General features: G+C 44.7%; 1 protein-coding gene across 2 annotated transcripts in view; it reads left to right on the forward strand.

Moving 5' to 3' along the window:
- Nucleotides 1-10,776: 10,776 nt before the first annotated feature.
- Nucleotides 10,777-27,550, forward strand: part of LOC145361759 (speriolin-like protein) — a 114,711-nt gene continuing 97,937 nt past the window's right edge. For both annotated transcript variants that reach the window (XM_080217725.1, XM_080217717.1), the window contains exon 1: nt 10,777-10,838. In XM_080217725.1, the coding sequence (XP_080073851.1) occupies nt 10,817-10,838 (22 nt within the window). In that variant the 5' untranslated portion in view covers nt 10,777-10,816. The remainder of the gene's footprint in view (nt 10,839-27,550) is intronic.

Below are 27,550 nucleotides of genomic sequence, written 5' to 3' on the forward strand. Positions count from 1 at the left end.
ACTGTGTGCAGTTTTGGTCACCGCACTTGCGCAAGGATATTTTGGCCTTGGAGGGAGTGCAGAGGAGGTTCACTAGGCTGATACCGGAGTTGAGGGGGTTGAACTATGAAGAGAGGCTGAATAGACTGGGCTTGTACTCGTTGGAGTTTAGAAGGATGAGGGGGGATCTTATAGAGACGTATAAGATGATGAAGAGGATGGATAGGGTAGAGGTAGAGAGATTCTTCCCGCTCAGAAAGGACAGCAGGACTAGAGGGCACAGCCTCAAAATAAAGGGGGGGCAGTTTAGAACGGAGTTGAGGAGGAACTTCTTCACTCAAAGGGTGGTGAATCTCTGGAATTCTCTGCCCGTTGAAGTGGTGGAGGCTACTTCGCTAAATATATTTGAGACACGGGTAGATAGGTTTTTGGTAGGCAAGGGGATTAAGGGTTATGGGGAGAAAGTGGGAAAGTGGAACTGAGCCACTTCAGATCAGCCATGATCTTATTGAATGGCGGGGCAGGCTTGAGGGGCTAGATGGCCTACCCCTGCTCCTGTTTCTTATGTTCTTATGAAACCCGCCTAAACACACCTAACAAACTCCTCCCCATCCAAACCCTTTACCCTAGGGATATTCCAGTTGATGTTTGGGAAATTAAAGTCTCCCATCACGACAACTCTGTTATTACTACATCTGTTTCCCTATCTGCACCTCAACTTCCTGTCCCTGTTGGGCGGCCTATAGAAAACACCCAACAAAGTTATCGACCCTTTGCTGTTCCTAACTTCTACCCACAGAGATTCCGTAGACAGTCTCTCCACGGCATCCACCTTCTCTACAGCTGTGACACTGTCCCTGATCAACAGTGCCATTCGGCCACCTCTTTTGCCTCCCTCCCTGTCCTTCCTGAAACATCTGAATCCCGGCACCTGAAGTACCCAGTCCTGTCCCTGAAACATCTAAGTCTCCGTAATGGCCACCACATCACATTCCCAAGCAGCAATCCATGCCCTAAGCTCAATGACCTTTTGTAGTTCCTTGCAATCTTGAGCAGAGCAGAAGCCATACCAATTTGTGATACGACCAGAAAGAATGCTTTCTATGATGCATCTGTAGAAGTTGTAGCTGACATGCCAAATTTCTCTTGTTTTCTGAGAAAGTAGGGGCTTTCTTAACTTGGTGGGCTTTCTTAACTATAGTGTCAGCATGGGGGGGGACCAGGACAGGTTGTTGGTGATCTGGACACCTGAAAGCTTGAAGCACTCAACCCTTTCTACTTCAGTTTAGGAGTTGGGAGATAATGCTGCAACTTTATAAGACCCCTATCAGACCTCACTTGGAGTACTGTGCACAGTTCTGGTCGCCTCACTACAAGAAGGATGTGGAAGCTATTGAGAGGGTGCAGAGGAGATTTACAAGGATGTTGCCTGGATTGGATGGCATGCCTTATGAGGATAGGTTGAGGGAGCTCGGTCTTTTCTCCCTGGAGACACGCAGGTTGAGAGGCGACCTGATGGAGGTTTATAAGATGTTGAGAGGTATAGATAGAGTGGATTCTTGGAGGCTATTTCCCAGGGCTGAAATGGTCGCTATGAGAGGACACAGGTTTAAGGTGCTGGGGAGCAGGTACAGTGGAGATGTCAGGGGTAAGCTTTTCACTCAGAGGGTGGTGAGTGAGTGGAATTGGCTGCCATTGGTGGTGGTAGAGGCAAACTCGCTGGGGTCTTTTAAGAGACTTCTGGATGAGTACATGGGATTTAATGGGATTCAAGGTTATAGATAGGCCTGGTAGGTATGGATATGATCGGTGCAACTTGTGGACCGAAGGGCCTGTTTGTGCTGTAGGTCTATGTTCTATGTTCATCCCCATGGATGTAGGCAGGGGTATGTTCTCCTTTATGTTTCCTGAAGTCGATGACAATCTCCTTTGTTTTGAGGGAGAGATTATTGTTGCCGCACCTGTTCACCAGATTCTCTATCTCATTCCTGTACTCTGTCACACCATTGTTTGACATCCGACCCACTATGGTGGTGTCATCAGCAAACTTAAAAATCGAATTGGTGGGGAATTTGGCCGTAGGTGTGTATAAGGAGGGGACTGAGGGGACTGAGAACACGGCCTTGTGAGGCACCGGTGTTGAGGATGATTATAGAACATAGAACATAGAACATAGAACATTACAGCGCAGAACAGGCCCTTTGGCCCACGATGTTGCGCCGACCAGTTACAAAAACAATGACCCACTAGCCTATACCAATCCCTTTTCGTCCATAAACCTATCCAGAGATCTCTTAAACGCCCCCAAACTAGACGCATCTACAACTGCAGCAGGCAGGGCATTCCAATCCCTCACCACCCGCTGGGTAAAGAACCTACCCCTGACATCCGTCCTGTAGCTACCCCCCCTTAATTTAAAGTCATGCCCCCTCGTGCTAGCTTTCTCCATCCGAGGAAAAAGGCTATCACTATCCACCCTATCTAAACCCCTAATCATCTTATATGTTTCAATAAGATCCCCTCTTAGCCGCCTTCTTCCCAACGAAAACAACCCTAGATCCCTCAGTCTCTCCTCATAGGACCTCCCCACCATACCAGGCAACATCCTAGTAAACCTCCTCTGCACCCTCTCCAACGCCTCCACATCCTTCTTGTAATGCGGGGACCAGAACTGCACACAGTACTCCAAGTGCGGCCGCACTAGAGTAGTGTACAGTTGCAACATTACACTGCGACTCCTAAATTCAATCCCCCTACCAATAAACGCCAAGACACCGTACGCCTTCTTGACAACCTTATCTACTTGATTCCCAACTTTCAGGGATCTATGTACACACACACCTAGATCCCTCTGTTCATCCACACTATTCAAAGTCCTCCCGTTAGCCCTATACTCGACACATCTGTTGCTCCTACCAAAGTGAATTACCTCACACTTCTCCGCATTAAATTCCATCCGCCACCTCTCGGCCCAGCTCTGCAACCTATCTAAGTCTCCCTGCAGACTATGACACCCTTCCTCACAATCTACCACACCTCCAACTTTGGTGTCATCATTATGGAGGAGGTGTTGTCGCCTACCCTTACTGATTGTGATCTGTGAGTTAGGAAGTTCAGGACCCAGTCGCAGAGGGATGTGCTGAGGCCCAGGCCAGTTTTGGTGTCATCATTATGGAGGAGGTGTTGTCGCCTACCCTTACTGATTGTGATCTGTGAGTTAGGAAGTTCAGGACCCAGTCGCAGAGGGATGTGCTGAGGCCCAGGCCAGTTTTGAGATGAGTTTCTTGGGAATAATGGTGTTGAAGGCTGAGCTGTAGTCAACAAATAGGAGTCAATAAATAAGTGTCATAGGATAGGATGTATAGGATATGTAGGATATATAGGATAGGAAGTGGACAGCTAAGGTAAATGTCCGACCTCTCAATTTGTCGATAATATGAAAATAGATGGAATGGCATGTTGTGATGAGAATATTGGGATTCTGCAATGGAATTTAGATAAAATGGATAACTGGGCAAAAACATGCTGGCAAATGGAGTTTAATGTGGGAAAGTGTGAGGTTATGTGCTTTAGTAGCAGGAATCAAAAGGTAGATTATTATCTAAATAGAGAGAAACTGCAGGTTGTGAAGTACAGAGGGTTCTTGTGCATGAATCACAAGAAGCTAGCATGCAGTTCCAGGCACCCACTACCCTCTGTGTAAAAAAACTTGCCTCATACATTTCCTTTAAATCTTGACCCTCACACCTTAAACCTATGCCTCCTAATAATTGATTCTTCCACCCTGTGAAAAAGCTTTCGACTGTCCACTCTGTCCATGCCCCTCATAATCTTGTAGACTTCTAACAGGTTGCCCCTCAACCTCCGTCATTCCAGTGAGAACAAACCAAGCTTCTCCAACCTCTCCTTGTAGCTAGTGCTTTCTATACTGGGCAACATCCTGATAAATATTTTTTGTACCCTCCTCAAAGCCTCCATATCCTTCTGATAGTGTGGCAACCGGATTTGAACACTATATACCCAGTGCTGCCTAAGGTTCTATAAAGCTGCAACATGACTTACCAATTTTTAAACTCAATACCCTGGCCGATGAAGGCAAGCATGCCACATGCCTTCCTGACTACCTTCTCCAGCTACATTGCCACTTTCAGCAACCTGTGTACCTGTACACCCAGATCCCTTTGCCTATCAATACTCTTAAGGGTTCTGCCCTTTACTGAATATTTCCCATCTGTATTACACCTTCTAAAATGCATTACCTCACATTTGTCTGGATTAAACTCCATCTGCCATCTCTCTGCCCAACTCTCCAATCGATGTATATCCTGTGTATCCTCCAACGATCCTCATTGGTATCTGAAATTCCGCCAATATTTGTGTCTTTCGCAAACTTACTAATCAAATCAGATACATTTGCCTTCAGATCATTGAAATATATGACAAACAGCAAAGGTCCCAGCACTGATCCCTGAGGAATACCACTAGTCACAGCCTTCCATTTGAAAACGCACCCTTTCGCTACTATCCTCTGTCTTCTATGACCAAGTCAGTTCTATTTTCATCTTGCCAGCTCACCTTTGATCCCATGCGACTTCACCTTCTGTACCAGTCTGCCATGTAGACAGCATCCACTGCCCTATCCTCATCAATCATCTTTGTCACCTCCATGGAAAACTCAATTAAGACATGAGACGTGAGACATGATCTCCCCTTCACAAAACTATGTTGCCTCTTGCTAATATGCCCACTTATTTCCAAGTGGGAATAAATCCTGTCTTGAAGAATCCTATTCAGTTATTTCCCTACCACTGACGAAAGGCTCACTGGCCTGTAATTACCTGGACTATTCTTGCTACCCTTCTTAAAGGAACAACATTGGCTATTCTCCAATCCTCTGGGAACTCCCCTGTAGCCAATGAAGATACAAAGATTTCTCTCAAGGCCCCAGCAATTTCCTCCCTTGCCTCTTTCAGTATTCTGGGGTACATCCCATCAGGCCCTGGGGACTTGTCTATCTTCATGTTTTTCAAAACCCCCACTACCTCTTCCTTTTTAATTGCAACATGACCCAAACTATCTGCACACCCTTCCCTAGACTCATCATCTACCAAGTCCTTCCAAATAGGAGTGGCATGGTGGCACAGGGGTTAGCACTACTGCCTCACAGTGCCAGGGACCTGGGTTTGATTCCCAGCTTGAGTCACTGTCTATGTAGAGTCTGCATGTTTTCCTTGTGTCAGCATGGGTTTCCTCCGGGTGCCCTGGTTTCCTCCTGCAGCCTGAAAGCTGTGCTGGTTAGATGCATTGGCCATGCTAAATTTTCCCTCAGTGTACCCGAACAGCCACCGAAGTGTGGCGACTAGGGGATTTTCACAGTAACTTCATTGCAGTGTTAATATAATCCTACCTGTGTCACTGATAAATAAACTTTAAAATTTTCAACCCTTTGCTGAATACTGATTCAAAGTAATTATTTAATACCTCGCTCATTCCCTCTGGATCAACGCATAGATTCGCTCTCCTGCCCTTGAGTGGGCCAACCCTCTCCCTGGCTATCCTCTTGCTCTTTATAAATGTCTAAAAAGCCTTGGATTTTTCCTTTATCCCACTGGCCAATGACTTTTCGTGACCCTTTTAGCCCTCCTGACTCCTTGCTTCAGTTTCTCCTTATACTTTCCTTGCATTCCACACTTGCTTTGTGTGTTCCCAGCCTCCTAGTCTTGACACCTTTTTCTTTTTAACGAGGTTCACATTATCTCTCATTATCCAAGGTTCCCGGAACTTGCCAGATTTATCCTCCATCCTCTCAGGAATGTGCTGATACTGAATTCTTATCAACTTACACTTGAAAGCCTCCCACATGCTAGATATTTATTTGCCCTCAAACATCTTTCAGTTCCTACTTAATATTGTTGCAATTAGCTTTCCCCCAGTATAGCACCTTCACTTGAGGACTGCACCTATCTTTATCTATCAATACCTTAAAGCTTACTGAATTGTAGTCACTGTTCCGAACTGTTCCCCTACTGAAACGTTGACCACCTGGCCAGACTCGTTTCCCAATACCCAGTACAGCCCCTTCCCTGGTAGTACTATCTTCATGCTGTTTCAAGAAGCACCCCTGGATGCTCTTACAAACTCTGCCCCATCCACACCTCTTGCAATAAGTGAGTCCCAGTTAATGTAGGGGAAGTTAAAAATCACCCACCACAGCAATCCTGTTCCTTTAACACTTTGCCAAAATCTGTCTACACGTCTGTCTCTCTATCTAAAGTTTAAAGTTTATTTGTTAGTCACAAGTAAGGCTTACATTAACACTGCAATGAAGTTCTTGTGAAATTCCCCTAGTCGCTACACTGGACATCTGTTCAGACCAATGTCTCTAACCAGCATTTCTTTTGGACTGTGGGAGGAAACCTGAGCATGCAGACATGGCGAGTTTGTGCAAACTCAATTCAGAGTGACGCAAGCTGGGAATCAAACCTGGGCCCCTGGTGCTGTGAGGCAGCAGTGCTAACCACTGTGCCACCATGTCATCTCCCACTGGCTGTTGGGAGGTCTGTAGTAAACCCCCAACATTGTGACTACACCTTTCTTATTCCTGAGCTCTACCCATATTGTCTTGCCGTATGAGCCCTCCGTAGTGTCCTCCCAATGTACAGCTGTGATATTCTCCTTAATCAGTGGTGCAACTCTCCCATCTCTTTCACATCCCCCTCTATCCTACCTGAAACATATGTACCCTGGAATGTTAAGCTGCCAGTCCTGTCCTTCCCTTAACCAAGTCTCTGTATTGGCAACAACATCATAGTTCCAGGAACTAATCCGGGCTCTAAGTTCATCTGTGTTACCTATTACTCTTCTTGCATTGAAACAAATGCACTTCAGTCCACCAGACCCTCTTTGATCAGCAACCACACCCTACCTGCTCCTCCTCTGAGTCTTACTGGCCCTACTCTTGAGTTTCCCTTCAGTTAATTCATCTATGCTTTGGTTCCCACCCCCCTACCAAACTAGTTTAAATCTATGTCAAGGTGGATGGTGAGATGTTTTCACTAGTGGGAGAGTCTTGAACAAGGAAACATAGCTACAAAATAAAGGGCCAGTCATTTAAACTAAGGTGCGTAGAAATTTCTTCTTGCAGTAGGTGGTGAATTTCGGGAATTCTGTGCCCCAGAAGGTGGTTGAAGCTGGATCATTAGAAGTATTCAAAGTGAAGGTGAATAAATATTTGATAGGTTGAGGAATAAAAGGCTATGGGAAAATGGCATGGAAAAGTAATTGAAATCGGCATAACTCAGTTATCATATTGAATGGAGGGTCAGGCTTAAAGGGCCTGGTGGCCTACCCCTGCTTCTTTTTCTTGCGTCCAACAATTGACAATGGTTTCCAAATTTTTATTAACTTCAAATTTCACCATATTGATTTGATTTGATTTATTATTGTCACATGTGTTAGTATACAGTGAAATGTATTGTTTCTTGTGCACTATACAAACAAAACATACCGTACATAGAGAATGAAAAGAGAGAGTAGAGAATGTAATGCTACAGTCACAGCTAGGGTGTAGAGAAAGATCAACTCAATACACGCCAAATCTGTAAGAAATTGAATTAAAGCGTCTTTAGAGAGTTTAAAAGAGTTCAAATAAAGTTTTAGAAGCATAGAACGTGAACGGAAGATAGAACCTTCAGTGGATTTGAACCCTGTTCTCCACTGACAATACTGCTATGTTCTTGTGCTGCTCATGGAAGATTCAGGCATTTGGTCAGGATTTTCTATATCCTTCCCACCCCAATATGGCGAGGCAGCATACTATTGGCCGTTGGCGGAATCTTCCAATCCCATCAAAGTCAATGGCAATTTTCATGGCTTGCCAGCCCCTCTACTGGAGAACCTGTGGTGGAGATGTTAGGGGGGTGTTCGGATTGTTTTCTTGTTGTATTTAAAAACTATCGTCCCCCTCATGTAGCCAAACAAAGTAACAGAGGGCTTTCAAGATGATTTGTTAAACTATAGCTATAGGACCCTGAATGAAACCATTCAGATCATTCAGAGTAAAAAATTTAGGAATACGTAGGCAATTAAAGTCTCAGCTTCGATTAAAAGTAACTTGTATATAACATTCGACGTCTGGGAGTTATCTCTTTCCAATCATAGTTAAGTTTACATCATGCCTACGTAAATGTATAATGTCCAGTTAAAACTTATACATGTTATATCATCAAGAAATGATAGCTATATCTCTGACCAAAGGTATCTCAAGCTCCTTTTCCATTCACAGTAACCCAAGGCTGGAATTGAACCCAAGTCATTGGCACTTTGAGGCAGCAGTGCTAACCACTGTACCACTCACCTTTGACTTCATTTGACCAAAGTTGAACCCGAATGCATATTTATAGCTAGGTTTATTGGGATGTAGAGTACAGCATTCTCTGGGTTTCTGGGAGTGCTTCTGATAAACCCCAAAGGAACGTAAGTGGGCATGCAGAAGAAACAGCTTTTCCTATCATAATTCCCTGATTTTCTTTTCCTCTCTCCAGTGAATGGGATGGAAAACTATACCCTTTTTATTCATCAGCACACCAGAATTGTGCTACTTAGAACATAGAACACTACAGCACAAACAGGCCCTTCAGCCCACAAGTTGCGCCGATCATATCCATACCTACCAGGCCATAGAACTATCTGTAACTCCCAATCCCATTAAATCCCATATACTCATCCAGAAGTCTTTTAAAAGACCCCAGCGAGTTTGCCTCTACCACCACCGACGGCAGCCGATTCCACTCACCCACCACCCTCTGAGTGAAAAACTTAGCCCTAACATCTCCTCTGTACTTGCTTCCCAGCACCTTAAACCTGTGTCCTCTCGTAGCGACTATTTCAGCCCTGGGAAATAGCCTCCGAGAATCCGCCCTATCTATTCCTCGCAATATTTTTAAACCTCTACCAGGCCGCCTCTCAATTTTTGTCTCTCCAGGGAGAAGAGACCTAGCTCCCTCAACCTGTCTTCATAAGGCATGCCTCCCAATCCAGGCAACATCCTTGTAAATCTCCTCTGTACCCTCTCAATAGCTTCCACACCCTTCCTGTAGTGAGGTGACCAGAACTGCGCACAGTACTCCAAGTGGGGTCTGACAAGGGTCTTATGAAGTTGCAGAATTACCTCCCGACTCCTAAACTCAGTCCCTTGATTAATGAAGGCCAGTACACCATACGCCTTCTTGACCACATCCTCCACCTGCGAGGCCGATTTAAGAGTCCTCTGGACCCGGACCCCAAGATCCTTCTGCTCCTCAACCCAGCTAAGACTCCTTCCCTTGACATTGTACTCCTTCATCCCATTGGTCCTGCCAGAATGGACCACTACACATTTATCCGCGTTGAAGTCCATCTGCCACTTCTCTGCCCAGTCTTGCATCCTATCTATGTCACGCTGCAACTTCTGACATCCCTCCAGACTATCCACAACACCACCAACCTTTGTATCGTCGGTGAACTTACTAACCCATCCCTCCACTTCCTCATCCAGGTCATTTATGAAAATGACAAACAGCAAGGGTCGTAGAACAGATTGGTGGAACGGCAAATTGCGCGGAGGGTGTGGAGAGTCTGCAGAAGGATCTAGATAGGCTGGGCGAATGGGCCAGGAACTGGCAAATGGAATTTAATGTTGGCAAGTGCGAGGTGGTCCACTTTGGTAGGAATAATGGTAGGAAGGACTATTACTTACGGGGCGAAAAACTGCAGCAGGCGACGGTGCAGAGGGACCTCGGGGTCCTTGTGCATGAGTCGCAAAAACCCAGCCTGCAGGTGCAGCAGGTGGTCAGGAAGGCGAATGGGATGCTGGCCTTCATAGCGAGGGGGATTGAATATAAAAGTAGGGAGGCCTTGCTGCAGCTGTATAGGGCATTGGTGAGGCCGCAGCTGGAGTACTGTGTGCAGTTTTGGTCGCCGCACTTGCGCAAGGATATTTTGGCCTTGGAGGGAGTGCAGAGGAGGTTTACTAGGCTGATACCGGAGTTGAGGGGGTTGAGCTATGAGGAGAGGCTGAATAAACTAGGCTTGTACTCGTTAGAGTTTAGAAGAATGAGGGGAGATCTCATTGAGACATATAAGATGATGAATGGGATGGATAGGATAGAGGTGGAGAGGCTCTTCCTGCTCAGAAAGGACAGTAGGACTAGGGGGCACAGCCTCAAGATAAAGGGGGGGCGGTTTAGAACGGAGTTGAGGAGGAACTTCTTCACTCAAAGGGTGGTGAATCTCTGGAATTCTCTGCCCGTTGAGGTGGTGGAGGCTGCCTCGCTAAATATTTTTAAGACGCGGGTTGATGGGTTTTTGATAAGCGAGGGGATTAAGGGTTATGGGGAGAGGGCGGGAATGTGGAACTGAGCCACGACAGATCAGCCATGATCTTATTGAGTGGCGGGGCAGGCTCAAAGGGCTGGATGGCCTACTCCTGCTCCTATTTCTTATGTTCTTATGTTCTAGATCCCTGGGGCACTCCACTGGTGACCGACCTCCATGCAGAAAAAGACCCATCCACAACCACTCTCTGCCTTCTGCAGGCAAGCCAAGTGTATACTTGCATTATACATTATTGATTCACTAATATTTTAAATTTGGAACAAACAAATCTTGCATTAAGATAGAACATTAGTATTGGTTTGCTGGTTGAAGTGGATGTGTTAGATTTCATGGTTACAATATATCTGCTAATGTGTCTGCTATCATTGTTTGGTATGCAATGGTTCACTGAGTTCTGGTTGTTGTCTTACACATTTTAGGAGCTGCAGCTGATTATGCCCCTGTACCACCTCCTGTTTGTCCAATGGCTCCACCTCTGGGTGCAGGTAATTACAATTAGACACTCATAGCCACATATTACTAATATTATGCACCAAATGTGTAACATTAATGTTGAGTTTCTCTGCCTCTGTCATTTAATTGAAACTTTGAAGGGATCCACTTTACCCAGGAAAACAATCTACTTCTAAACATTGCAAAGATAGAATCGTAAAATCCCTACATTGCAGAAGGAGGCCATTTGGCTCATCGAGTCAGGCAACATGGTCAGTGCAGACTTGGAGGGCTGAAGGGCCTGTTCCTGTGCTGTAATTTTTTTTTGCTTTGTGTACTTTGAGTCTGCACTGACAACAATTTCATCCAGCCCCTTATCCCCACAACGCCACGTATTTGCCCTGCTAACAACCCCCCCTGCCACACTAAGGGACAATTTAGCTTGGCCAATTCACCTAACCTACACATCTTTGGACTATGGGAGCAAACCAGAGCACCCAGAGGAAACCCGTGCAGACACAGGAAGATTGTGCAAACTCCACACAGACAGACACCCTAGGATGGAAATGAACCCGAGTTCCTGGTGCTGCAAGGCAGCAATGCTCAGTACTGTGCTACCCTGCTGCCCAAATGAAGATATAATACAGATCAGTGAAATCATGTACTCACTAGTTCCAGGACCATAGGGAGGCATTTAACCATAGCTAAAATCCAAAGGTGCATGACTTCTAAGCAAATTTATCTTACTTGATAATTGTGGCTGAATTCATCTCAAAAATTTGCAAATTCCAGTGAAGTGTAGAGAAAGCATGTTGAGTCTGTTGGTGGCAATGGTGGCTTTTATTGCTGTATTGTGCGACACTGAGGGATCAATATTCGCAGGTATGGGTTCCACACCATTACCTCATGATATTTAAAAGCTGCCCCTACACACAGCTAGCACACCTCGGAGATGAATTTGGTAATTCACAGCTGCCAGGCCCTGGAAACATTAAGATTTACCAATACCGACCTCGAGCACCTGCAAGATGTAGTGGAGGCCCATTGCGAGGTACTGCACTCAGGGTAAAGAAATGCAACCAAGGTGATCAATCCATTGTTAAGACCCAGACCGAAGACTTTGACATTGTTGAGCATAAAGGGTGGAATTTTACGATCACCTTACATCTGTTTTGCAACTTGAAAATGCCGTGGTGCCCGTTTTTACTTCCCCCTCTTACAACGGAAAAAAAATTGGCGCGATCGGGAGCCTGCTGAAAACGGGTGAGACGTCAGTTTGAATGTTCTTGCATGCATCTTAATGTCATTAGCGAGCCTCACTCCCAATCATGCCAGCTCTCCTGCCTTTAGGACTGCATTCTCCATAGCCGGATCAGTTTGGAAAGCACCTCCACTATAAAAGTCGGATCCTGGTGCTTGATGATTGAGGGTGAGCGAGGAGATGCGTCTCAGCATTCAAACAGATTTGTGCTGCTCAGAGGGAGTTGTTTATTCCTGTTAGGCACAAGAGTGTGGCTGTGGAAAGTGTGGAATGGGACTATGGCCAACCCATGGTTTTAAAGATAAAATAGAGGTAGTATTAGATTCAAGGAAGATGCATACAAATTGGCAAGAAAAAGCAATAGCCCTGAGGATTGAGGGCAGTTTAATATTCGGCAAAGGAGGACCAACAGATCAAATAGGAAGGAGAAAATAGAATAGGAAAATAAGCTAGTAGGGAATATAAGAACTGACTGTAAAAGTTTCTATAGTTATGTAAAGAGAAAATGATTGACAAAAACGAATTTAGGCCCCTTATAGCCATAAATGGGAGCATTCATAACGGGCAACAAAGGAATGGCCGAGGAACTAAATTTGTACTTTGCTTCTGTGTTCACAAAGAAAGACGTGAATAATATACCAAAAGCTCTGAGAGAAACAAGTTTTAGTGAGGAACTGAAGGAAATCAGCGTTCATAGAGAAATGTTTTTGGAGAAATTAGTGGGATTGAATTTGAATAAATCTCCAGGGCCTGATAATCTTCATCCCAGCGTACTTAAGCAAGTGGCCCTGAAATAGTAGATCCATTGGCGGTCATTTTCCAAAATTCTTTGGACTCTGGATTGGTTCCTACAGATTGGAGGGTATCTAATGTAAGCCTGCTATTCAAAAAGGGAGGTAAAAAAAATTTGGGAACTATCGACCAGTGAGCCTAACATCAGTTTTGGGGAAGTTGCTAGAGTACATTATCAAGGTTTTCGTAACTCAGCATTTGGAAGGTGGTGGTATAATCAGCGTGGATTTATAGAAAGGAAATCATGATTGACAAATGTATTAGAATTCTTTAAGGATGTACCTAGTAGAGTTGACTGAGGAGAACCAGTGGATGTGGTTTATTTAGACTTTCAGAAGTTAGAAACATAGAAAAAACTACAGTACAAACAGGCCCTTCAGCCCACAAGTTGCGCCGATCACATCCCTACCTACTAGATCATATCCCTACCTACGTGTCTCACATGGCAGACAACTATGCAAAATGTTATGAAATGGAGTGGATCCTCCCTTTGAGGACTAATACCTAACCACTCAGAGAAGAGTACCTCATCTCGTAATCAGTAAAAGTGAGTGTGAAGTGGTACAATCCACTCTTCAGCAACATTTAGTGGTTATATCAAAATAACTACCTGACACTCTCTAAAATCAACAAGAAACAACTTATTGATTTAACTAACAATTACAAAACAAATAACATACGATTCTAATAGAATGCTGTTTAGATAAATACAATTCTCACTTATTAACAAAAAAAGTACACAGTATTCCAAGTGTAGCCTTACCAATGTCTTTTATAACTTCAACAAAACATTCCAACTCCTGTATTCAGTGTTCTGACCGACGAAACCGAGCATGCCGAATGCCTTCTTCACCATCCTGTCCACCTGTGACTCCACTTTCAAGGAGTTATGAACCTGTGCTCCTAGATCTCTTTGTTCTATAACTCTCCCCAGTGCCCTACCATTAACTGAATAGGTCCTGCCCTGGTTCTAACTACCAAAATGTATCATCTCGCATTTATCTAAATTAAACTCCATCTGCCATTCGTCAGCCTACTGGCCCAATTGATCAAGATCCTGTCTCAATCCTAAATAACTTTCTTCATTGTCCACTATGCCACCAATCCTGGTGTCATCTGCAAGCTTACTAACCATGCCTACTACATTCTCATCCAAATCATTAAAATAAATGACAAATAACAGTGGATCCAGCACTGATCCCTGAGGCACACCGCTGGCCATAGGCCTCCAGTTTGATAAACAAGCATCTATAACCACCCTATTTTCTTCTGTCAATTTGTATCCAGTTGGCTACCTCATCCTGGATCCCGTGAGATTTAACTTCATGCAACAACCTACCATGTGATATCTTGTCAAATGCCTTGCTAAAATCCATGTAGACAATATCAACTGCACTGCCCTCTTCTACCTTCTTGGTTACCACTTCAAAAAATGCAATCAAATTTGTGAGACAAGATTTTCCACTCAAAGCCATGCTGACTGTCCCTAATCAGTCCTTGCATCTCTAAATGCCTATCAATCCTGTCTATCAAAATACCTTCTAACAACTTACCCCCTACAGATGTAGTTCCCAGGCTTTTCCCTGCAGCCCTTCTTAAACAAAGGTACAACATTTGCCGCTCTCCAATCTTCACGCACCTCACCTCTGGCTGTCAGTGATTCAAATATCTCTGCTAGGGGACTCGCTCGCAGTTTCCTCCCTAGCCTCCCACAATGTCCTGGATACACTTCATCAGGTCCCAGGGATTTACCTACCTTGATGTGCTTTGCCTCTACTTTAAAGGTGCTCTTTCTAATCCCACCTTCCTGTACTGGATCCATTGCCTTGTAGTTTTCAGCACTCGGAATGCATATCCAGGAATTCCAGACTCCCACTACACTCTGCATTAGAACGTTCTTCCTCATCTCCCATAGAACCATTAAACTATAGAAAATTACAGCTCAGAAACAGACCTTTTGACCCTTCTTGTCTGCGCCAAACCATTTTTTGCCTAGTCCCACTAACCTGCACATGGACCATATCCCTCCACACCCCTCTCATCCATGAACCCATCCAAGTTTTTCTTAAATGTTAAAAGTGACCCTGCATTTACCACTTTATTCGGCAGCTCATTCCACACTCCCACCACTCTCTGTGTGAAGAAGCACCCCCCCCCCCACCATATTCCCTTTAAACTTTTCTCCTTTCACCTTTAACCCATGCCCTTTGGTTTTTTTCTCCCCTAGCCTCAGTGGAAAAAGCCTGCTTGCATTCACTCTATCTATACCCATCAAAATCTTATACACCTCTACCAAATCTCCCCTCATTCTTCTACGCTCCAGGGAATAAAGTACTAACATATTCAATCTCTGTCTATAACTCAGCTTCTCAAGTCCTGGCAACATCCTTGTGAACCTTCTCTGCACTCTTTCAACCTTATTTACATCCTTCCTTTAACTAGGTGACCTAAACTGTACACAATACTCTAAATTCGGCCTCACCAATGCCTTATATAACCTTACCATAACACTCCAACTTTTATACTCGATACTCCGATTTATAACGGCCAATGTACCAAAAACACTCTTTATGACCCTATCCACTTGTGACGCCACTTTTAGGGAATTCAGTATCTGCATTCCCAGATCCATCTGTTCAACTTCAGAATTCTATCATTTACCCTGTGCGTTCTACTTTGTCCTTCCAAAGTGCAATACCTCACACTTGTCTGCATTAAATTCCATTTGCCATTTTTCAGCCCAGTTTTTTAGTTAGTCCAAATTCCTCTTCAAGCTTTGAAAACCTTCCTCACTGTCCACTACATGTCCAATTTTTGTATCATCAGCAAATTTGCTGATCCAATTTACCACATTTTCATCCAGATCATTGATATAGATGACAAACAACAATGGACCCAACACCAATCCCTGCGACATACCACTAGTCTCTGGCCTCCAATCAGAGAAGCAATCCTCCACAACCACTTTCCGGCTTCTTCCATTGAGCCAGTGTCTAATCTGATTTACTACCTCCCCATGTATACCTAGCGACTGAACCTTCCTAACCAACCTCCCATGAGGGACCTTGTTAAAGGCCTTGCTGAAATCCAGGTAGACAACATCCACCTCCTTCTCTTCATCCACTTTCCTGATAATCTCCTTGAAAAACTCTAATTGGTCAAACATGACCTACCACACACAAAGCCACGTTGACTCTCCCTAATAAGTCCCTGTCTATCCAAATATTTGTAGATCGTATCCCTTATCACACCTTCCAATAACTTGCCCACCACCGACGTCAAACTTACTGGCCTATAATTTCCCGGATATCTTTTGGAACCTTCTTTAAACAACGGAACAACATGAGCCAACCTCCGATCATCTGGCATCTCCCCCGTGAATACTGACATTTTAAATATGTCTGCCAGGGCCCCTGTAAGTTCAACACTAGCCTCCCTCAAAGTCCGTGGGAATACCCAGTCCAGTCCTGGGGATTTATCCACTCTGATTTGCCTCAAGACAGCCAGCACCTCCTTCCCTTTAATCTGTAAAAGTTCCATGACCTCCCTACCTGTTTGCCCTATTTCTGTAGACTCCATGAATCTGAGATTCTAGTCGGAATATACGTTAATCATTTGGATGAGGGAACAAAATGTCGCATTCAAAGTTTGCAGATGATGCTAATTTGGGAAGGAGGGTGAATTGTGACAAGGATGCAGAGATCCTTCAGCATGATCTGGACAGGTAGAGTGAGTGGGCAATTCAGTGGCAGATGCAGTAAATGTGAGATTATTCATCTTGGAAGCAAAAACAAGAAGGCAGATTCATACCTGAATGGCTATAAATTGGGAAGGGGGAGTGTGCAGCGGGACCTGGGTGTCATTGTGCACCAGTCACTGAAGGTAAGCATGCAGGTGCAGCAGGTGATAAAAGAAGGTAAAATGGTAGGTTGGCCTTCATTGTGAGAGGTTTTGAGTACAGGAACAGAGATGTGTTGCAATTATTCAGGACCTTGGTGATGCCATACCGAGTGTATTGTGCGCAGTTTTGGTCTCCTTTTCTGCTCTTGAGGGAGTGCAGCTAAGGTTTACCAGGCTGATTCTGGGGACTGAAGTGTGAGGAGAGATTGACTACATTAGGATTGTTTTCGTTGGAGTTTAGATGGATGAGGGGGGAATCTCATAGAGACTTATAAAATTCTAACAGGACTAGATAGGGTAGATGCAGGGAGGATGTTCCCGATGGTGGGGGAATCTAGAACCAAGGGTCACAGCCTGAGGATTCAGGGTAGACCATTTAGGACGGAGGTGAGGAGACACTTCTTCACCCAAAGAGTGGTGAGCCTGTGGAATTCATTACCACAGGAAGTAATAGATGCCAAAACATTGAATGTATTCAAGAGACAGCTGGATATAGCACTTGGGGGCGAATGGGATCAAAGGTTATGGGGAAAAAGCAGGATTAGGCTATTGAGTTGGATAATCAGCCATGATCGTAGTGAATGATGGAGCAGGGTTGAAGGGCCAAATGGCTTCCTCCTGCTCCTATCTTCTATGTTTCTATGAGTTATATATTGTGGATGTGGATGTTAACATTGGTACATAACATTCACTTCTTTAAATAAACTCCCACTGATTTCATTCCTTATGAGTTGTATTCCTGCCTATCTGAAGTGAAAACTTCACCCTGCACAAGATAAAGGTAGGGTGCGATGCTAAGGCTTCCTTCCGGTGCCTCATTCAGCCTTCGCAGCAAATTAGTGGCATTCCTTAACAATGACTGAACACAGTAAGTAGTCTCACAACACCAGGATAAAGTCCGGCAGGTTTATTTGGTAGCACGAATGTTTGGAGTGCCGCTCCTTCGTTTGGTGAGTGCAAGATTTGTTTCACAAACAGGGCATATCTAGACTCAAACTCAATCACCAGATAATGGTTGGAATGCGAGTCTTTACAGGTGCAGACAACGTGAGCGGAGAGAGGGTTAAAGATAGGTTAAAGAGGTGTGAATTGTCTCCAGCCAGGACAATTATTGAGATTTTGCAAGCCTAGGCAAGTCATGGGGGTTACAGATAGTGTGACATGAACCCAAGGTCCCAGATGAGGCTGTCCTCATGTGTGTGGAACTTGGTTATCAGTTTCTGCTCAGCGACTCTGTGCTGTCGTGTGTCTTGAAGGCCACCGTGGAGAACTCTTACCTGAAGATCAGAGGCTAAGTGCCCTTGACAGCTGAAGTGTTCCCCGACAGGAAGGGAACACTCCTGGCTGGTGATTGTCTAGCGGTGTCCATTCATCTGTTGTCATAGTGTCTGCATGGTCTCGCCAATGTACCATGCCATGGGACACCCTTTCCTGCAGTGTATCAGGTAGACAATGTTGGCTGAGCCGCAAGAGTCTGTACCGTACATCTTGTGGATGGTGTTCTCACATGAGATGATGGCATCCGTGTTGATAATCCAGCATGTCTTACAGAGGTTGCTGTGGCAGGGTTGTGTGGTGTCATGATCACTGTTCTCCTGAAGGCTGGGTAGTCTGCTGAGGACAATGGTCTGTTTGAAGTTGCGCAGTTGTTTGAAGGCTAGTGGGAGTGTGGGGATGGCCTTGTTTGTCTTCATCAAGACATATTGAAGGCTCCGGAGAAGATGTCGTAGCTTCTCCGCTCTGGGGAAGTACTGGATGTTGAAGGATACCCTGTCCGCCATGTCCCATGTCTGTCTTCTGAGGAAGTTTTTTGCTGTGGCACATCGGAACTGCCGATCGATGGGTCAAGCGCCATATCCTAGTCTTACAAGGCAGTCTTTCAGTGCCTGTAGGTGTCTATTGCGATCCTCTTCATCTGAGCAGATCCTGTGTATACGGAGGGCTTGTCTGTAGGGGATGGCTTCTTTAATGTGTTTAGGGTGGAAGCTGGAGAAGTGGATCATCGTGAGGTTATCTGTGGGCTTGTGGCATAGTGAAGTACTGAGGTGACCATCCTTGATGGAGATGCGTTACCTTCAAACAACTGTGAAACTATCAAACAGACCATTGTATGCAGCAAGCTACCCAGCCTTCAAGAGAACAGTGACCATGACACCACACAACCATGCCACAACAACCTCTGCAAGACATGTCGGATCGTTGACGTGGGTGCCATCATCTCATGTGAGAACACCATCCACCAAGTACACAGTACATACTCTTGTGACTTGGCCAACTTTGCCTGACTGATACGCTGCAGGAAAGGATGTCCCGAGGCATGGCACATTGGTGAGGCCGTGTAGACGCTACAACAACGACAACGAGTGTTCCCTTCCTGCCAGGAAACACTTCAGAAGTGAAGGACGTTCAGCCTGTGACCTTCGGGTAAGCGTTCTCCAAGTTGGCCTTCAAGACACACGGCAACACAGAATCGCCAAGCAGAAACTGATAGCTAAGTTCCGCACACATGAGGATGGCCTCAACCGGGATCTTGAGTTTATGTTACACTATCTGTAACCCCCATGACTTGCCTGGGCTTGCAAAATCTCACTAACTGTCCAGGCTTCAGAAAATTCACACCTTTTTAACCTGTGTTTAACTTTCTCTCCACTCACATTGTGTGTACCTGCAAAGACTTGATTACCTGTTTAGACTCGCATTCCAACCATTATCTTGTAATTTTATCTCGTCTCTGCCAAACTCTATGGCCTCCACACAGGTGTTATCAGCCTCGTCCCAGTGGGTGACCGTTGTCCTTGAGTCAACACTGAATCTTCTGGACTGTGAAAGATTTCAGGGATGTGAAAGCAACTGAGAATATTGGAGTCATGCACACTCTCTGGGAATTGAGCGCTTACCTCTAGTTGAGCACATATCTGCAGTATATGTTTGGTGTGGTCTCAGGCCAGCTGAACATTCATAAAGTAGCAGCCCTTTTGGTTCATAGTTGTCAATTGATGCCACAATGCCCTGAGTGCCACGTGAGTGCAGTTGTTGGCACCCTGCACCTGTGGAAAAGAACAAATTTGCACATGTTGCTTTGCTTTTAATTTATTATTGTCACATGTATTGGTATATGGTAGAAAGTATTGTTTCTTGCGTGCTATGCAGACAAAGCATACCGTACATAGAGAAGGAAAGGAGGGTGCAGAAAATAGTGCTACAGTCATAGCTAGCTATGGAGAAAGATTAACTTAATATGAGGTAGGCATATTCAAAAGTCTCATGTGGAAAGCTTTCAAGTGTAAGTTGATAGTGATTCACAACCAGCACATTACTGTAAGGATGAAGGATAAGCATGCAAATTTTGGGAACCTTGGATAACGAGAGATATTTGGAGCCTAGTCAAAGAGAAAAAGGAAACATCAGTCAAGGCTAGGAGGCTGGGAACACACAAGTATGGAATACAAGGAAAGTAGAAAGAAAAGCAAGGAGTAAGGAGAGCTAAAAGAGGTCACAGAAAATCACTGGCCAGCGGGATTGAGGAAAATCCCAAGGCTTTTTATACATATATAAAAGGCAAGAGGGTAGCCAGGGAGAGGTTGGCGCATTCAAGGACAGGGGAGTGAATCTATGGCTGGAGCCAGAGGAAATAAGCGAAGTATTAAATGAGTACTTTGCGTCAGTATTCACCAAAGAGAAGGACTTGGTGGATGACAAGTGTGGGAAAGGGTATGAAGATAGGTCTTGAGAAACATTAAGGTAGACACTTCCCAGTGCCTGATGGGATATATCACAGAATACTGAGAGGCAAGGGCGGAAATTGCTGGGGCCTTGAGGGGAATGTTTGTATCCTCTCTGGCTACTGGGGAGGCCCCAGAGAACATAAGAACATAAGAAATAGGAGCAGGAGTAGGCCATCCGGCCCTTCGAGCCTGCCCCGCCATTCAATAAGATCATGGCTGATCTGTCGTGGCTCAGTTCCACATTCCCGAGGATTGGAGAAGAGCCACTGTTGTTCCTTTAAGAAGGGGAGCAAGAATAATCCAGGTAATTACAGACCAGTGAGCCTTATGTCAGTAGTAGGGAAATTATTGGAGAGGGTTCTTTAAGATGGGATTTACTCCCACTTGGAAATAAGGGGATGTATTAGCAAGAGGCAACATAGTTTTGTGAAGGGGAGGTCGTGTCTCATTAACTTTGTCAAGTTTTTTGACAATGATGATTGATGAGGATAGGGCAGTGGATATTGTCTTCATGGACTTCAATAAGGCCTTTGACAAGGCCCCTCATGGCAGATTGCTGCAGATGATGAAGTCGCATGGGATCAGATGTGAGCTGGCAAGTTGGATGCAGAACTGGCTTGGTCATAGAAGAGAGAGCAGCAGTGGAAGGGTGCATTTCTGAATGGAGAGCTGTGACAAGTGGTGTTCCTCAGGGATCAGTGCTGGGACTTTTACTGTTTGTAATATATATAAATGATATTGCAGTTTGGAAGGACAAACCAAAGTAGAACGTACAGGGTAAATGGTAGAACTCTGAAGAGTGCAGATGAACAGAGGGATCTGGGAATACAGATACAGAATTCCCTAAAAGTGGTGTCACAGGTGGATAAGGTCATAAAGAGTGTTTTTGGTACATTGGCCTTTATAAATCGGAGTATCGAGTATAAAAGTTGGAGTGTTAGGTAAGGTTGTATAAGGCATTGGTGAGGCCGAATTTAGAGTATTATGTACAGTTTTGGTCACCTAGTTACAGGAAGGATGTAAATAAGGTTGAAAGAGTGCAGAGAAGGTTCACAAGGATGTTGCCAAGACTTGAGAAGCTGAGTTGCAGAGAGAGATTGAATAGGTTAGGACTTTATTCCCTGGAGCGTAGAAGAATGAGAGGAGATTTGATAGAGGTGTACAAGATTTTGATGGGTATAGATCGAGTGAATGCAAGCACTGAGGCTGGGGAGAAAAAAACCAGAGGGCATGGGTTAAAGGTGAAAGGAGAAAAGTTTAAAGGGAATATTGGGGAGGGCTTCTTCATGCAGAGAGTGGTGGGAGTGTGGAATGAGCTGTCGGATAATGTGGTAAATGCTTTTAACATTTAAGAAAAACTTGGACAGGTTCATGGATGAGAGGGGTGTGGAGGGATATGGTCCAAGTGCAGGTCAGTGGGACTAGGCAAAAAATGGTTCGGCACAGACAAGAAGGGTCAAAAGGCCTGTTTCTGAGCTGTAATTTTCTATGGTTCTATGATTTGGAGGAAAATGTAACTGGTTTGATTAGTTTGCGGATGATGCAAAGGTTGGTGGATTTGTAGATAATAATGAGGATCATCAGAGGATACAGCAAGATATGGATTGGTTGGACTGTGGGAGGAAACCGGAGCACCTGGAGGAAACCCACGCAGACACGAGAAGAATGTGCAAACTCCACACAGACAGTGACCCAAGCCAGGAATTGAACCCAAGTACCTGGAGCTGTGAAGCAGCAGTGCTAACCACTGTGCTACTGTGCCGCCCATACAACAAAATAAACAGTAAATGGCAGAACTCTTGAAAGTATTGATAAGCAGAGGGATCTGGGTTTATAGATACACAGGTCACTGAAAATGGCAACATAGGTGGAGAAGGTAGTCAAGAAGGCATATGGCATACTTGCTTTCATCGGCCAGGTTATTGAGTTTAAAAATTTGCAAGTCATGTTGCAGTTTTATAGAACCTTGGAATATAGTGTTCAATTCTGGTCGCCACACTACCAGAAGGATTTGGAGGCTTTGGAGAGGGTACAGAAACCATTTTACCAAGATGTTGCCTGCAATGGAGGGCATTAGCTATGAGGAGAGGTTGGAGAAACTTGGTTTGTTGTCACTGGAACGACGGAGATTGAGAGGAGACCTGATAGAAGTCTGTAAGATTATGAGGGGCATGGACTGTCAGAAGCTTTTTTCCAGGAGGTAAGAGTCAATTTTAGGGAGCATAGGTTTAAGGCGCGAGGAGCAATGTTTAAAGGAGATGTGTGAGTTTATTGTGGTCTTGGACAGCGTAGGAGAAATACCACGCTGAGATACAACCCGGAAAGGATGCTTTTCAAAAGGGGAGGAGAAGGGATGGAGAGTCAGTTACTAATTTCTATCCTGTACTTACATTCTTCTTACATAAAGGTGGTAGGTGCCTGGAACTCACTGCCAGAGGACGTAGTGGAAGTGGATACGATAATAACTTTTAATGGGTCTCTTGACAAATCCATGAATAAGATGGGAATAGAAGGATATAGTCCCTGGAAGGACAAGGGTTTTAGTTCACTTGGGCAGCATGATCGGTGCAGTCTTGGAGGGCCGAAGAGCCTGTTCCTGTGCTGTAATTTTCTTTGTTCTCTTTGTTCTTTGAATTATAAGAGGGCGCACGTTTAAGGTGAGAGGTGGTAAGTTTAAGGGAGACGTGTGGGCAAAGATTTTCACAGAGTGGTGGTGCCTGGAATACACTTCCAGTGGAGGGTCGAGAGCTTCAAGTTTTTAGGTATCCTAAAACTTGACACCTAACTACACCAACAACCTGTCCTCGCCCACCAAACTGACACTATAGTTAAGAAAGCCCACCAACACTGCTACTTTTTCAGAAGACTGAGGAAATTTGGCATGTCAGCCATGACTCTCACCAGCGTTTACAGGTGCACCATAGAAAGCATTCTTTCTGGTTGTAACACAGCTTGACGTGGCTACTGCTCTGCCAAACACTGCAAGGAATTACAAAAGGTTGAGAATGTAGTCCAATCCATCACACAAACCAGCCTTCCATCCATTGACTCTGTCTACACTTCCTGTTGTCTCAACAAAGCAGCCAGCATAATTAAGGATCCCATGCACCCCGGACATTCTCTGTTCCACCTTCTTCCTTTGGGAAAAAGATACAAAAGTCACATACCAACCGACTCAAGAACGGCTTCTTCCCTGCTGCTGTCAGACTTACCTTGCATTAAGTTGATCTTTCTCTACACCCTAGCTATGACTGTAACACTACATTCTGCACTCTCTCGTTTCCTTCTCTGTGAATGGTATGTTTTGTCTGTACAGCACGCAAGGAACAATACTTTTCGCTCATGTTAATACATGTGACAATAATAAATCAAATCCAACCAACTCAACCAAAGAAGCAGGCCGTAGCAACATTCTACATGTATCTTGGCAGATGCATGAACGGGAGGCAAACAGAGGAGTAGAAAATGCGTATTGGTGCAGGCTTGGTGGGCTGAAGAGTTTATTCCTGTGCTGTATTCTTTGTTCTTTTCCCCAAGATGCCATTCTCCCCAACACTATCCAAAATAATATATATGTTTTACAGGGGATTGCCCACATGAGATTTCTGCACTGCCTGCTAGTCCTCTTGCTCTACTTGATTTTCACCCATTCCCTTTCTGCCTGTGGCGTTTTAACCTGTGGGCGTGATCACCTCTCTGTATTTGCTATCCACAATATTCTCCTCCTTGTGGATGCTCCATTGTGGTCCCCAGCTGCCACTCCAGCTCTGGAACCCAGGAGCTGCAGCTGGAGTTACTTCCTGCATATACGCTGGCTCCAGATACTGGAAATGTTTATGGCTTCCCTCATAAAACAAGGGGAGCACATCACAAAAATTGGTGGAGTTGCAGATAGTGAAGGGGATTGTCAGGATACAGCAAGATTTCGACTGGTTGGAGACTTGGGTGGAGAAATGGCAAATGGAGTTTAATCCGGATAGGTGTGAGATAATGGATTATGGAAGGTCCATTACATGTAGAAATTATACTGTAAATGGTAGAACCCTTAGGAGTATTGACAGGCTGAGAGATCTGGGTGTACATGTCCACCGATCACTGAAACTGGCAACGCAGGCGGATAAGGTAGTCAACAAAACAAATGGCATGCTTGCCTTCATCGGTTGGGGCATTGAGTATAAACATGCTGCTGCTGTACAGAACCTCAGTCAGGCCTCATTTAGAATATTGTGTACAATTTTGGTCACCACACTCCCAAAGAACATGGATGCTTTGGAGAGGATACAGTAGAGGTTTACCAGGATCTTGCCTGGTTTGTTCTCACTTGAATGATGGCGGTTGAGTGGTGACCTGATAGAGGTCAGCAAGATTAAGTGTGGCATGGACAAAATTACCTTACTTTTTCCAGACAAATGTGAGGTAATGCATTTTGGAAGGTCTAATACAGATAGGAAATATGCAGTAAATGGTAGAACCTTTTAGAGCATTGATAGGCAGAGGGATCTGGATGTACAGGTACACAGGTCACTGAAAGTGGCAATGCAGGTGGAGAAGGTAGTCAAGGAGGCATATGGCATGCTTACCTTCATTGGCCGGGGGCATTGAGTTTAAAAATTGGCAAGTGATATTTCAGCTTTATAAAACCTTGATTAGGCCTCACTTGGAATATAGTGTTCAATTCTGGTCGCCACATTACCAGAAGGATCTTGAACCTTTGGAGAGGGTAACGATTTACCAGAATCTTGCCTGGTATGAGGAGAGGTTGAAGAAACTTGGTTTGTTCTCACTAGAACGACAGGGGTTGAGGGGCAACCTGATAGAAGTCTGCAAGATTATGAGAGGCATGGACAGAGTGGATAGTCAGAAGCTTTTTCCCAGGGGGAAGAGTCAATTACTAGGGTGCATAGGTTTAAGATGTGAGGGGCAAAGTATAAACGAGATGTATGAGGCAAGTTTTTTACACAGAGGGTGGTGGGTACCTGGAACCCGCTGCCAGGGGAGGTAATGGATGGAAGCAAATACGATAGCGACTTTTTAAGGGGTGTCTTGACAAATACATGAATAGGATGGGAGTAAAGGGATATGGTCCCTGGAAGGGTAGGGGGTTTTCGTTTAGTCGGGCAGCATGGTTGGTGCAGGCTTGCAGGGCTGAAGGGCCTGTTCCTGTGCTGTAATTTTCTTTGCTCTTTGTTCTTAGTGGATAGTCAGATGCTCTTCCTAGGGTAGAAAAGTCAAGTACTAGGGCACATAGGTTTAAGGAGCGTGGGGAAAAGTTTAGAGGAAAAGTGCGAGACAAGTTTTTTACACAGAGGGTGGTGAATGCCTGGAATGCACTTTTCGGGGAGGTGTTGGAAGCAGGTACGATAGCGTCGTTTAAGGGGCAACTAAATGAATACATTAAAAGGATGGGTTTGGATGGATACAGACACCGTAAGTGCATACAGTTTTGGTTTAGGCAGGCGTTATGATCGGTGCAGACTTGGAGAGCTGAAGGGCCTGTTCCTGTGCTGTACATTTCTTTGTTTTTTGTTCTTTATCACAGCTTTGAGCTCTCCTGCCCTGACTTACCCTTTCCAATTAAATGTTTTGGAAGATACTTAAAATCAAATCATATCAATTACTCTGGGGCCCTTCTTCTCTGGTCTTCATTACTGCAGAATATAGCTCTTAAAATGATAAATCGCAAAATAAAGATCTTACAAACTGTAATCAGTAAAGTAGCTTACTTGATCGTACTCACCCATCTGCTGCTTCTACTTGCCTCAGGAGCTCCATATTCAAGCTCACACTTCCATTGCACTCTTATGCTGTTTTCAACCTTCTGAATGCCTCTCCTCTCCCAGCGTATTCACTCTCCCCTAGATGCTGACTGCCTGTCCCTACATTTTCTCTCTCTGGCAAAGGAAATTATTGGCTCATCATGTCTGCATCAGATAATGCCTTGTTGAAATTGTATGGAGCCTTGGTGAGACTACAACTGGAGTATTGTGTACAATCTGGTCTCCTTATCTAAGGAGGGATAAAGTTGCAAACAGGTGATGCAAGGGATGTTCATCTAACTATTATTGGACTATTATTTAAATGGTGAAAAATTACAACATGCTACTGTGCAGAGGGACCTGGAGGTCCTTGTGCATGAATCGCAAAAACCCAGTTTGCAGGTGCAGCAGGTGATCAAGAAAGCAAATAGAGTGTTGGCCTTTATCGCGAGGGGGTTGGAGTATAAAAGCAGGGAGGTTTTACTGCAATTGTACAAGGCATTGGTGAGGCCGCAAATAGAGTACTGTGTGCAATTTTGGTACCCTTATTTACAAAAGGATATATTGGCCTTGAAGGGAGTACAGAGAAGGCTCACCAGGTTGATACCGGAGATGAGAGGGTTAGCATATGAGGAGAGATTGAGTAGATTGGGCCTGTGCTCGTTGGAGTTTAGAAGGCTGAGGGGAGATCTTATAGAGACATATGAGGTAATAAAGGGGCTAGACAGTGTAGAGGCAGAGAGATTATTTCTGCTTAGAAAGGAAACAAGAACTAGAGGGCGCAGCTTCAAAATAAGGGGGAGTCAATTTAGAACAGAGTTGAGGAGGAAATTCTTCTAGAACATAGAACACTACAGCACAAACAGGCCCTTCGGCCCACAAGTTGCGCCGATCACATCAATACCTATCAATAACCCCTAATCCCATTAAATCCCATATACTCATCCAGAAGTCTTTTAAAAGACCCCAGCGAGTTCGCCTCCACCACCACTGACAGCAGCTGATTCCATTCACTCACCACCCTCAGTGAAAAACTTACCCCTAACATCACCTCTGTACTTGCTTCCCTGCACCTTAAATCTGTGTCCTCTTGTAGCGACCATTTCAACCCGGGGAAATAGCCTCTGAGAATCCACCCTATCTATTCCTCTCAACGTTTTATAAACCTCTATCAGGTCGCCTCTCAACCTTCGTCTCCCCAGGGAGAAGAGTCCCAGCTCCCTCAACCTATCTTCATAAGGCATGCCTCTCAATCCAGGCAACATCCTTGTAAATCTCCTCTGTACCCTTTCAATAGCTTCTACGTCCTTCCTATAGTGAGGCAACCAGAA

The sequence above is a fragment of the Carcharhinus amblyrhynchos genome, chromosome 2 (genome assembly GCF_965287045.1).
Source record: "Carcharhinus amblyrhynchos chromosome 2, sCarAmb.v2.hapA, whole genome shotgun sequence".
NCBI classification, from domain to species: Eukaryota; Metazoa; Chordata; class Chondrichthyes; order Carcharhiniformes; family Carcharhinidae; genus Carcharhinus; species Carcharhinus amblyrhynchos.